The sequence below is a fragment of the Cervus canadensis genome, chromosome 1 (assembly GCF_019320065.1).
Source record: "Cervus canadensis isolate Bull #8, Minnesota chromosome 1, ASM1932006v1, whole genome shotgun sequence".
Taxonomy (NCBI): domain Eukaryota; kingdom Metazoa; phylum Chordata; class Mammalia; order Artiodactyla; family Cervidae; genus Cervus; species Cervus canadensis.
In genome coordinates, this window is record NC_057386.1 from 123129639 (window position 1) to 123143889 (window position 14251).

General features: G+C 35.0%; 1 protein-coding gene across 7 annotated transcripts in view; it reads left to right on the forward strand.

Moving 5' to 3' along the window:
• The window catches only part of ATXN2 (ataxin 2), a 100027-nt gene that overhangs the window by 74974 nt on the left and 10802 nt on the right, over positions 1-14251 (forward strand). For all 7 annotated transcript variants that reach the window (XM_043440629.1, XM_043440579.1, XM_043440613.1 and 4 more), the window contains 2 exons: positions 11623-11807; positions 12132-12264. In XM_043440629.1, the coding sequence (XP_043296564.1) occupies positions 11623-11807; positions 12132-12264 (318 nt within the window). The remainder of the gene's footprint in view (positions 1-11622; positions 11808-12131; positions 12265-14251) is intronic.

Here is a 14251-nt window from a genome sequence, read left to right on the forward strand (position 1 = left end):
AAATGGATTTTTATGAACAAAAACGGGAGGAGAAATACTCATGAGTTGTGAATTTCAAGATCCTCTTCACAAAAAATAATTGAATTTTGAAATATTCAATGTTGAATTTGTAAAGATGGTTTGTTGGATTAACTGTTTGCTCACATTCTTTTTTTTTTCATTTATTTTTATTAGTTGGAGGCTAATTACTTTATAATATTGTAGTGGTTTTTGCCATACATCACATTCTTATATAATATGTAATTTCCCCCCCAAATTTAAAATTTCTTTGTGAGCAGAGATGGCTTACTTCAGAAATTGTCAAAATGCTATTAGAGAAATGTTTCCTCATCTTTAAAATGAGAGTGTTGCATGATCTAGTACTCTGTGTTTGTGCAGAAGAGCCTTCACTGAAAAAAAAAACATACTTAAAAGGAAATATTTTAATGCTGAAAAACATTAAAAGGTTCCCCCTTTTGCCATTTAGGTAATTAAGAGCAGTCATTTCTATCATTTTATTGAGAATAGAAAGTAGAATGGTTTGTATAATAAAGTCACTTCTCAGTGCCCAGTAATTACCTCCATCACAAAAATTTCACTTTTTTTTTCCCATTATAGTTTATTGCAAGAGACTGACTTTAGTTCCCTATGCTATATAGTAGGGCATTGTTGTTTGTCTATTTAATATATAGTAGTTTGTATCTGCCAGTCCCAGGCCCCTAATTTATTCTGCCATCTCCACCACTCTCCTACCACTTTCCTCTTCAGTAGTTTGTTTTCTGCCTCAATCTGTTTGTTTTATAGACAAGTTCATTTGTGTCGTATGTTAGACACTCCTACGTGATATCATAAATGCCCTTCTCTGACTTCACTGTTAGTATGATAATCTCTAGATTCATCCATGTTGCCACAAATAGCATTATTTCATTCTTTTTTATAGCTGATTAGTATTCAATTGCATATGTATCACATTTTCTTTATCCATTCACTCTTTATCAAAACACTGTTTTTCCATCTGTTCATGGACATTTAAATTTAAGTTACTTCTGAGACTTCCTGGCTGTCCGTTGGTTTAAAACTTGTGCTTTCACTACCATGGCTCTGGGTTCAGTCCCTGGTTGGGGAACTAAGATTCCACATGCCATGCACATGGCATGGCAGATAGGTAGGTAGTAGTTTTCCTTCCTAATAAAATGCTGCAGTGAACATTGGGGTACATGTATCTTTTTGAATTAGACTTTTCCTCAGATATATGCCCAAGAGTGGGACTGTTGGATCATTTGATAACTTTAAAAAATTTCACTTCTTAAATTAATAAGCTTTCCTCAGTGTTTGAAGCAATTGCAGTTTTGTGTGTATTAGTAATTAAAATTCTGGGGGGTTTTTTGTTTGTTTTTTCTCATTTATTTTTATTAGTTGGAGGCTAATTATTTTACAGTATTGTAGTGGTTTTTTGCCATACATTGACATGAATCAGCCATGGATTTTCATGTATTCCCCATCCTGATCCCCCCTTCCACCTCCCTCCCCATTCCATCCCTCTGGATCTTCCCAGTGCACCAGCCCTGAGCACTTGTCTCATGCATCCAACCTGGGCTGGCAATCTGTTTCACACTTGATAATATACATGTTTCAATGCTATTCTCTCAGATCATTCCACCCTTGCCTTCTCCCACAGAGTCCAAAAGTCTGTTCTATACATCTGTGTCTCTTTCTGTCCTGCATATAGAGTTATCGTTACCATCTTTTTAAATTCCATATATATGCATTAGTATACTGTAGTATTCATCGCAGCACTGTTTATAATAGCCAGGACATGGAAGCAACCTAGATGCCCATCAGCAGACAAATGGATAAGAAAGCTGTGGTACATATACACAATGGAATATTACTCAGCCATTAAAAAGAATACATTTGAATCAGTTCTAATGAGATGGATGAAAGTAGCCCATTATACAGAGTGAAGTAAGCCAGAAAGATAAACACCAATACAGTATACTAATGCATAAAATTCTGTTTTTAAAAAAACATGTATGAGGGGAAATTCCCTGGCGGTCCATTGCTTAGTTAGGACTTGGCGCTTTCGGGCCTGGGTTCAGTCCCTGGCCTGGGAACTGAGATCTGGCAAGTCTCAGAAAGCAGCCAAAAAGCAGAATATATGATATCCGTTGTCTTTCCTTTAGAACACGGGAACCTATTGGAAGAATTCTACCTTAGATCAAAGTTATCTTGTTAGAGGGTTAATCTTATTCTGAGGGCCTGCTGTTTCATTTCTACACACTTTGTGTGTATCATATTAAAAATATGGATATTTTTATTAGGTAGCCAGAGGGCTGTTAACACATTTTATAAAAATAAACCAGTTCCCTTTTATCATCTAATAACCATCATGATCAGATTACCCTGATTGAGATAGGAATATATTTTTACAGTTGGTTTGTTTTGAGTGTGGATCAAAATAAGATCTTCACATTATTAACATTTGTTACATGTCTCTGTTTTCCCCTATTTTTACCCCTGCTGTTGCTTTGTGACAGAAATCGATTGTTACATAGTATATCATATATTCTAGATTTGTCTCTTCTTGTGATGTCATTGATTACATTCAGGTGTAACTTTTATGGGAAGAGATAAGAATACTTGATAGATATTTGTGAGTGCTCTATGTTGGATCATTTAAGAGGTACAGTATCTGGTCCTACTTTGAATTATGGTAAGATTTATTAAAGGCTCAAGTGATCCTCCCCTCTCCAATTGTAAAGTTTCTGTCAAGTCTGTCATCTTATTTATTGATGATTGATACTTAACTGCATCTTTTCATTAGGGCTCTGTGCTGTCCTGTCCAACTCTTTGTGACGCTATGGACTATAGCCCTCCAGGCTCCTCTGTCCATGGTATTTTCCAGGCAAGATACTGGAGTGGGTTGCCATGGCCTCCTCCAGGGAATCTTCCTGACCTGGGGATCGAACCTGCAGTTCTTAGGTCTCCTTTATTGGCAGGTGGGCTTTTTATCACTAGCGCCGTCTGAGAAGCCCTTTCATTAGGGCTGTGGTTCTCAAATTCTAGTGTACATTAGAATCACTTGGAGAGTTTGTTTTAAAAAAAAAACACCATCAATTGCTTGGCCCTATCCCCAGAATTTCCAGTTCAGTAGATTTGGGACATAGCCTGAGAATTTACTTTTCTAGTGCAATTTATTAAAAAAACAAAAACACAATTCCCCAGTGATCCTGTTGGTACAGGACCATACTTTGGAAATCACTTTATTTAGGAGTTTGAAAACAGTGATTTCTGAATTTCTAGCATTGCTTCTACACTTACTAGCTAGAACCATTCAGTAAGGGACTTCTTTTTAACCAGGGCTGTTTGGGTATCTTGAAATAGTTTGTACAGAAAAGTTATGAATACATTTATAATTTTATATATTCTTATATAATATATATATTATATCATATATATTATATCTTATATATATTCTTGTATAATTTTATATATATTCATTGTATTTCAATTAAAAAAAATTTTTTTTTTCCACTTGTCTCGTCCCATTTTTGATCAATGATAATCGCTTTACATTGGCTCCTGTCTCCTTTTGGTACTACTCATTTGTCTCTGATAACTTCCTTTCTGCTATGAATAAGATGTCTCAGGCTAATCTAACACTAGACCTGGATCAGTAATCCTGCAAGCAACTCTCATTCTCTTTGCTGGGAAATAGTATTTAGAAACCATTTTCTGGTCGTTGGGTATGCTCATTGCTATTGCATTAATAATATCTTTTAACAAATTATCACAAAATTTAGCTGCCTAAAACAGCAAACATTTTATTTCACATGGTTTCTGAATGTCAGCAATCCAGGACACTCTTAACTAGGTGGTTCTTCCTTAGAGTCTCTTAAGCAGTTGCAAAGCGATGTCGCCTAGAGCAGGAGTTATCTACCTGGGGCTGGTGGATCTGCTTCCAGATTCAGAGCTGTTGTTAGGATGGTTCTGGTCATAAAATGGCAACTGGCTTTTCCCATAATGAGAAACAACCTAAATGGAAGCCACAGTTTGTTTTACAGTCTAACCTTTGAAATAACCTAGCTTCATTTCTATCATTTGCTGTTGATTATGTGGAGCAAATCTGGTACATGTGGAAGGAACTATATTAATATAAGGGTGTGAAAACCAAGAGGCAGAATCACTGGGGGCCATCTTAGAGGCTGGCTTATTTACATTTTCCTATAATGTGTACAAGATGTTTTCAGAATATTTGTTGTCTAATTGTTGCTCTACAAGATAAAATTTAAGATTTCTTTAGTATCTCACTAAGAATTCTGTTAAGTGTCAGTCTTCAGAGTCAGGAATTGCTACCCATGATACTTCGAAAATACCATTTTCTGTAGTCACTGAGTTATGTCAACAATTGGACACCTAGGTAGGTTAACCTGATTGAACTTGTTGACATTTGTAATGATAATTTTTTTATTATTTTAATTTTATTTTTTATGTGTGAAATATTTATTTTCAAAGTGAAAATTACATAAAAAGGTTGTTTAAAGAAGTCTTGCTTTCATCCCAGTCTCTTAATTGTACTTTCCTTCATCACTTCCATCCCATTAAGTGGATTGTCCCTTCCACCATTAGCAGCTGATGATTTAAAATTAATTTCTGTTTATCCTTACAGTGTCTATTTTTACAGTTGTCTCTTTGCAGATATTCTTTTTTTTTTTAAATGGCTCTATTTGGATTGTTGACCTTTTGTTTATATACTTGACCTTTGAACAACTCGAGGATTGAGGGCACTGACCCTCTGTGCAGTCAGAAACCTAATATAATTTATAGTCAGTCCTGCATGTTCATAGTTGCAGATCATCCAACAGTGGATGGTTTAGTGCTGTAGTATTTACTATGGGAAAAAAAAATCTGTGTAAGTGGACCCACACAGTTCAAACTTGTATTTTTCAAGGGTCGACTGTAATTCGAGTGCCATAAAATTCATCCCCTTGAGGTATACAGTTTAGTGGTTTTTAAGACATTCTCAAAGCTGTCCAGTCATCACCAGTCAATTTTAAAACATTTTTATCAATACAGAAAGAAACCCCATATCCTTTAGTAACTATTTTCCTCCCACGCCATGCATGTACGCACTCATATCCTAGATATGCTAATACACTTTTCTCTGTAGATTGCCTGTTCTGGATATTTCATGTGAATGAAATCATATTGTATGGAGTCTTTTGTGACTGGCTTCTTTAATTTAGCATGTTTTCAAGGTTCATCCATGTTGGAACATCTGTCAATATACACTTCATTTCTTTTTATGGATGAGCTAATACTCCATTGTATAGATACTGGTAACATTTCACTTACCCATTCATCAGTTGATGATTCTTTGGATTGTTCCACTTTTTTATTATTATGAGTGATGCTGAACATTGTATAGTTTTTATGTGGACTTACGTTTTCATTTCTCTTGGAGTGGAATTACTGTGTTCAAACTGCCACACTGTTTTCCAAAGTGACTGTACCACTTTTTATTCCTACCAGTAGTATACAAGAGTCCCAATTTCTCTGCATCCTCCCCAACTCTTGTTATTGTCTGTTATAATCCTCGTGGCTACAAAATAGTGCTTCATTATGATTTTGATTAGTATTTCCCTAGTGACTGATGATGTTGAGCATCTTTTCATTGACCATTTGCCTACTTTCTCTGGCGAATTGTTTATTCAGATATTTGACCTAGTTTTAATTAAATTATTTGCCTCTTAAATCACTGACTTGTAGGAGTTCTTTATGTATTCTATATACAGATCTTCTGTCAGATATAAAATTTACAGATATTTTCTCCATTTTATGGTTTTAGTTTTTTTTTTACTTGATGGTGGGCTTTGCAGCACAGAAGTTTTTAATTGTGATGGAACTTCAATTTATTTGTATTTTGGATTGTCACTTTTGCTTTTGGTGTCATACTAAGAAACGATTTCCTGACTTGAGATCACAGAGATTTACTATGATTCCTTCTAAGAGTTCAACTCTTAACATTTAGGTTAGTGATGCATTCTGAGGTAATTTTCCAGATGGCACTAGTGGTAAAGAATCCACCTGCTAATGCAGGTAGACATAAGAGATGTGGGTTCAATCCCTGGGTTGCAAAGATCCCCTGGACAAGGAAATGGCAGTCTGCTCCAGTTTTCTTGCCTGGAAAATCCCTTGGACAGAGGAGGCTGGAGGGCTACAGTCCATGGAGTTACACAGAGTTGGGCACAGCTGAAGCAACTGAGCAAGCATGCATGCATAAGGATAGAGTCCACATTCATTCTTGCCTGTGTATATCCAGTTATCCTGGCACCATTGTTTGAAAAGTGTTTTTTCCTCATTAAATTGTCTTGGCATCCTTGTTGACATTTACCTTTCTTCCCTTGTATGCAAAGTGAAGCACATTATATGTACTGTACTGCACCCATGGGGTTTTTTGTTTGAAGACATCATATTTCCTAGTAATTACTATAAATTACTATATCAAGATTTTCCTTAGACCTTTTTTAAAAATATATTTGTAAATTTATTTGGCTGTATTGGGTCTTAGTTGCAGTGGGCAGCCTCTTTGTTGCCCTGCAGCTTGTGGGATCTTAGTTTGCAGGCCAGGGATTGAACCCACGTCTCCTGCATTGCAAGGCAAATTCTTAACTACTGCACCACCAGGGAAGTCCCTCCTTAACACTTTTTTTTGGCTGAGGGATATGGGATCTTAATTTCCAAACAGGGATATTCTGATTCATTTGTAAATTGCCTTATATACAGTATAAGGTATGAATCCAGTTTATCTTATTCCAAATAGCTCCCTAACTATAGTTCACATATAATGTCTTTAAGTGTACTTTTTGATGCAAACTACTCCAGTACCACCCACTCCAGGCAGCCACTGATCTACTTTCTCTTACTATATTAGATTTGACTTTTCTAGATATTTTTTAGTAAGTAGAATCGTGTGTTGTATTTTTGTGTGTCTAGCTGATTTGAGAATATTTCATATTATCATTTGCATCATTTTGTTCCTTTTTATTGTTGAATAGCATTCCATTTTTATGATTATACCATGGTTGGTTTACCCATCACCAGTTCATGGGTATTGGGATTATTTTCAGTCTTTGGTTCTCATAAAGCTTTTAAGAGCATTTGTCAACTAGTGTTTGTATGAACATTTGCTTTCATTTCTCTGGGTTAAACATCTAGGATTAGAGTTGTTGTGTGGTAAGTGCAATTTTAAATTAATAAGAAACTGATAAATTGTTTTCCAAAGTGGTTGTGTCATTTTACATTTCAGCTGATCAGCCATGTCTGAACATTATGGTTACTCTACATCCTTGCCAACTTTGGTGTTGTCTTTTTTAAAAATTTTAGCCTGTCTAATGGGTCTGTTACCTCATTGTGATTTTAATGTGCATTTCTTTGATGATTACTGGTTTTTTTTTTTTTTTTAATTTTATTTATTTGACTACCTCAGATCTTAGTTGCAGCGAGTGGGATCTTCATTTACCCATGCGGGGTCTTTCATTGTAGACTCTCAGTCGGGGTGTACCGGCTCAGTGGTGGTTGTGTATGGGCTTAGTTGCTTCACGACATGGGATCTTCGTTCCCTGACTGGGGATCAAACCTGCGTCCCCTGCATTGCATTAGCTGCATCCCTAAAACTTGATGTGTTGTATTTTCATATTTCATTCAGAATATTTTCTGTCTTATGATTTCTTTAACCAGAGGGCTTTAAATCTTAGTAATGTGTTTGTAATCTCCAAATATTTGGTTATTTAGGATGTATTGATATTTCTGTTTATTTTTTCATTCCATTAAGATCAGAAAACAGACTGCTATGAAATGCCATTTTCATCCTATATTAAGTATCCATGTGTAGTTAAATCTATATCTGGATTTTCTCTTCCATTCTGTTAAATTGTATGTCTTTAGATAGACTACTTTCCCATCCATCCACTCCTAACATTGATTTTTTTTTTTTTTTTTCCTCTCGAGTGTTTTTGACTTTTCTTTCCTGGTTATTTTTCCATATGAACTTGATATTCAGGTTGACTACTAAAAATCAGTTGACGTTTAAAAAACCTTTTTATTAATTGAGAATTTCAAACATATACACATAAGCAGTTCGAATAGTACATCAGTGTAAAAGTACTCATCACTCAGCTTTAACAGAAACTCATGGTCAGTTTTGTTTCATCTACAACAACTCAGATTGTTTTGAAGTGTATCCTAGATACACTGTTTTATTTGTAAGTATTTTATAATTCCTAAAGAGTCTTGTAAAAACAAATATAAAACACTACAGTTCTCCAAAAGTTTCCCAGATTTTAAAGCCCAGAAACTTGTCATCCTCTGCATGTCTGCCTGCTGTTGTCTCACTTCCATATTAAAGTCCTTTTCTAATGCAAAAAAAACTCAAAAAACTACAATGCCATTATTACACCAGAAAGAGTTAGCCAGGAGTTCCCTAATATCCTCAAATTTCTGTGGCTATTGTTAAAATATGTATTTTTTACGATTAATTTATTCCAGTTAGGATTCAAGTGAGGTTTACAAGTTGCATTTGTTTTTCATGTTTAAGTCAGTTTTAAAGTTATTTTATGTTGTAAATTTTTATTACGAAAATTTAGACAAGTTTTGTTCATTTATACACTTATGCTGTTACCCTGGTACCATTGTCATTTCACTAATCAATATTTTTGTATGTATCTTTAAGAGCTGTGGACTATTTCTTTTTTTAAACCATAGTTAAGGTACCATTACCTAAAATAAATTATAAAGTATTTCTTGCTATCAAATATCTAAGCACAAGTTTTTCTTACTGCCTTAAAATTTTTTCTTAATAGTTGGCTTGTTTAGCCACAATCCAGAATCCACACTTTTCATTTGATTGCTCTCTCTCTCTCTCTTAATATTAACTCTTTTTGTTTATAGTTTCCCCCTTAGGTTTTCCCCTTTACATCTATTTAAATCCAATTTGTTTGGCCTGCATTCTTTCCTACCATCTGAACTTCATGGATTGGATCCCTGTGGTATTGGTTAAAGTGATCCTCTGTCCCCTGTAGGTCTCTGATAGTATATAAATAAGAAAGACTTGTTAAGTTTAGGTTGTATTTTTTTTAAACTTAACATGGAATGTTTCATAGATGGTGTGTATAGTTTTATTAGAAGTCAATGTCTGATCTCCTTTTTTTTTTTTCCTTTGATAGTAGGAGTAACTTGGCTGCCTTATATATCCAGGATAACATTCCATACCAGCTCTTCTCTTGTTTTAGCAGCACTGGCAGTGACTGTCTAGTGCTAGATTCGTTATTTCACTAAGGATTGCAAAATGATGACATTCTCATTCTATCATCTCTTCCTCCGTTGTTAACTGGACTATTTCTATAAAGAAAAACTTTCACCTTGTTAAGCTACTTGGTTACCGTGAGGTACAGCTTGTAAAAGAAAGGTTACTAAACTGCCCATCATTTCAAAGCAATTTTCAAAATAATGAGTTGGTTTCCTATTATCTCTGTGACTGATGAGGGTCTGTTGCTGTTGTGTTAGTATGAACTCCTGGATGTTAACATTAAGTTTGCCAGTTGGCATTTTCATTAGAACCACATTAAATTTATAAATATATACTTTAGACATTAACTTAGGAGAAGATTGTTATCTTTATCTTGTCTTCCTCTCCACAAACAAATTATGCCTTTCTGCTTGTTTAAATCTGTGTCTCTGTCTTCAGTAGTGTTTTTTCAGTTTTTGCCTTGGGTAGTTTCTTTTTTAATTGTTAATGTAAACTGGGTTCATCTTTCCATTGTATATTCTAAGTAGTTACTCATGAAGTAAATTTATGAAGTGTGATATATGAAGGCTATTGGCTGTCTTTATGTTAATTTTATATCCTGCTACTTTACTCGGTCAAATAACAGGGAAAATTAAGGAGTTGCTTCTGAAATACAACCATAGATCATATGTGGCATATCTTTCCTTCATGATAGTAATGCCTTTTTGCACAAAACTACCTCTTTTGTCTTCTTGGTGCATGATGCAGTTCTCGTTTTTGCATCCTGTAAGAAAAATTGGGTTTTGTTTGAAAATATGCTGAAGTCAGGAACATTTGGGGACAGATATTCTTGGGGGCGGGGGGAGGGTGGTTAAATAGGGTGGGATCTGAGTATTAAAGGACATGATTAGCGTCCCTGGCCTCTACCCATTAGATACTAGTAGCGTCCTCTCCTTCCTTAACTGTGACAACCAAAAATGTCTCCAGACATTGCCAAATTCCCCTTGAAAGGCAAAATTGTTCCCGGTTGAAAACCATTGACAAAAGGAAATGGCTAAAGTATGGCCGATCTAAACTGTGGTTTAAGATTAAGGTAGATTCAAACTGGAGGGAGTGGGACACGACCATAAAACCAGGTCTGTCTCCGTATAGATTTAAGATTGTATTCATTGTTTTTATAGCTAGAATTTTTCTTTTAGAAATCCATAAAATTGACTAGCTTTTGGGGGGGAAAAAAGGATTATAAATATAAAAAGAAACAGACTTTGATAAAAGTGATATTTGAGTTTGGGATGGTTTTTCTTTCTTAAAGGATATGCTTTTTCAATATGAGGGAATCTCAAGATTGAATTCAGAAAAATATTCTTACTAGTTTCCTCTGTTTTAAAGCTTGCTTTTCTAACTAGATAATAAAAATATATAACCAACTTTCCTACATATGAGCAATAGTCAAATGTTTAGCAAAAATTTCAAGACGTTTTTAAAAAAATTTATCTCTACCATAGCAATTAGTTCTGATGATTTTGTGAACATATGAAGTTACACATTCTTTGTGTCCTGTGGAATCAGTGGTTTACAGCTTTTTCCCTTGAGTGGTTTAGTTAACATAGCACCATAAACCCATCACAGGCAACAGTCAGTGCTGTAATAAACATGTGAGAAAAAGGTACACAGAGCATGCAACTAGCTCTTTTGTGGGGAACTGGGAAAGACATTACAGAGATGGCAGTTGACCTAAACTGTTAATGAGAGCTTTAATGGGGCAGATTATAGGCAAGAACTCTTATTTAGAAACCTGCAACATGATAGCATGTGATAACTATGTTTGAGAATGAGCAAGAATTGAGTGGTTAAAGATGGAGTTAAAAATAAATAAAGATGGGAGTTAAGATTAGTGTTGGGTCTCTTTTCACTTTTTTTGTTGTATTTTTGTTTTTCTTTGAGTAAAATCCAATGCCCTTCTCTAGCCATGGCATAATTTAGTGTATCAAAGAGGGATGATCTGAGAAATAATAAGGGAAATGTTTCATAGTACTGTAAGAGTCTTGTAATTACAGGGACTTGATCAACTCTGTAGGTCATCGCAGAGTGTCTCTCTGAGAATGTGGCTTTCAAGCTGACCCTTTGAGGACAAGTAAAAATTTTCCAACCTTGCAGTAGAGAATTGGGGTTTGAGGCTAAGGAATAGCATAGATGATAGGAAAACAGCCCATAGTGACTGAAGAGGGGTGGGTGCGGAATAGCATGGCATTTGAGAGGCAGGCAGAAGTGTCAAATCATGCAGAGCCTTATGGACCAGTTCATGTATTTTATGCTAAGGAGATGCTATCTTCTAATATTACGTCATTTTCCTGCAGTACCAAATATGCCCCAACAACGGCAAGACCAACACCATCAGAGTACCATGATGCACCCAGCCTCAGCAGCAGGCCCACCAATTGTGGCCACCCCACCAGCTTATTCCACACAGTACGTCGCCTACAGTCCTCAGCAGTTTCCAAATCAGCCTCTTGTTCAGCATGTGCCACATTATCAGTCTCAGGTAAGCCTGATATGACCTAATAACTCTTAACTGTTGTTCCATTTAAGTTTCAGTGTGATAAAGGGGTTTTCCTTATATTTTGTGTTATGTGATATGGTGGAGGTAGACAGCTAAGGATTTGGGGGCCCCTTTTAACAGAAAGGTGCTGATCAGTATAGGTGTTTCAAAGAAAACAGCCCCCAAAAAAACTGATTTAGAATTTTCTAAATTCTGTATTTAGAAGTTTTGGAAACCTGCAAACCATGATGTTAAGACATAACTAAAATCTACTTGATTATATCTGATAACGTCAATGTTTTTTCTTAATTTTTTGTTTGAACACAGCATCCTCATGTCTATAGTCCTGTAATACAGGGTAATGCTAGAATGATGGCACCACCAACACATGCCCAGCCTGGTTTAGTGTCCTCTTCAGCAACTCAGTACGGGGCTCATGAGCAGACACATGCGATGTATGGTAGGAAGCACTTTTTGTTTTTTTTTCAATGTGTGTCTTAATGTGTTTTAAATTTCTGTTTAAGAATAGCTCTGCCTTTTATGACATTGAGGGTCAAGAATCTTAAAAAAAAAAAGAAGTATCTGTTTCTTTCTGACCTAGTCTGTAAGTCTTGGCAAATCATTTCTACTTCTGTTCTTGAAATTTCTCTCTTTAACTAAAAATGTAATAATGTGTATAACAGAAAGCAACTTTTGTAGAGAAAGTTATCTTCCTTCTCTTCCTCATCAGTAACATTATTTGGTATACTCTTCCTAAGGTATGCAGGAAGGTTTTCTGTAATGAAAGCACTCTCTAGCAAGAAAGCATTCTCCCTCACTCTTTACTCTGGGGGCCACTGACATTGCATATTTTTGATTGCTATTTGTTATAATACTACTGTGTTTCTTCATTATGCTGTATTTTAAGTGGTCGAAATTGTGTAATACTAGATCTGCTTTAGACAGTCATACTGTAAGTGTAATCAGCATGCAATGATAAAAGTATTCTATATAAAATTAAACAATATATATAAGACTACTAAGCTAAAATTGCCCTCTTATTTTTGTGGCCAGAGAACTTTGTACAAGTCAACTTCACAGCTGTCTAAAGTACTAAAATAATACCATTTTCAGTGTTGAGAATTGAAAATAAAATGCCCACCTTATATTTTGTAGAATAGAATTAATGGAGTCGTTTCATATTTTTCAAAATACACCTTTAATTATTAATAGTACCAGTTTTATTGAGATCTAAATTTTGTTTTGAACTTTTCTGAGAACTCCTTTACTGTCATTTAACTTTTCCCATTGGCATTTCAGGTTTTTTTGGCATGGGAAAAGAGAAATTTTAAGTTTATTTGTACAGTTGAAAAGAGAACAACCCCTAGAATGAAATTAATATTATGTGCAGCTTCATGGACCTTTCCTTTTTAAAACCTCTTTAAACTTTTTGAATGACTAAGAATGTAAAGACTTTCAGTTTTTTTTAATGTTAGATTACAGTTTATAACATTTTGTAGATTAATAGGAATAAGACTCAGGCAGCAACAACCATTCTTGTCACCCAGAAACTCACTTCTAATATTTTCTTTTTGGAGGCATGCTCCTTTCCCACAGGTTCACTAGTCATTAAAATTTTATGTGACTTTTTTTTTTAATATAAAATACTTGTCAGATCTTTTCCACACTTAAAATCTTTTATTGTTGATTATATTCTTTAAATTTAAATGTTGTGCTTGCAACATTTTGAAAACCTTTCAAGAAACCCTTCCATAATTTAATTGAAAGGTTGACAGAACTAATTTGGTTTATGATTTTGGTTATGATCTCCTGTCATTGGGTTGTCTTAACCAGGACTAATTATGTGTGAAAAGGCATCACTGATTTATCACACTTTTACACAATTTGTGTATATTTCAACAGTTTTCCAGTTTGCTAAAGTCTTAGGTGAAAAGTTCATAATGATTGTTTATACATACATTCCTGAATACATCATGATATAACAAGTGGAAAAACCATTTCTTTCTTCCCGTTTTCTGGCATACTCCCTTTGGAATAAGATCTGAAACTTTTGAGCTAAAATGTCCATTGCTTTTAGAGAATAGCTATTTGTGTGCCCATGCCTTTTGGAATATTGTAGTAATACTGTTGAGCAGAATCTTTCTCCTCAGTGTATTCACTCACTGCCAGCATCTGGCTTTGTCTTTTGAATTCATTGGTTGAAACAGCCAGTACAGTACAGTAACTACTGTATTTGAGGCACTAATGGTTTTATAACTACTTTCCAAAATATTTCCATTTGAAAAACAGTTGGTCTCAGACCCTGAAGTCCATTCAAGTGTGGGTAAACAGAAAAATACCGCAAAGAAACAAAATACTAGACCTAATATCCAGTGAGACTTAGAATGAACTAGTCATCAAAGCTACTTCTTTGATGCCGGGAGAAAGTTGGCTCAACCATATCTGAA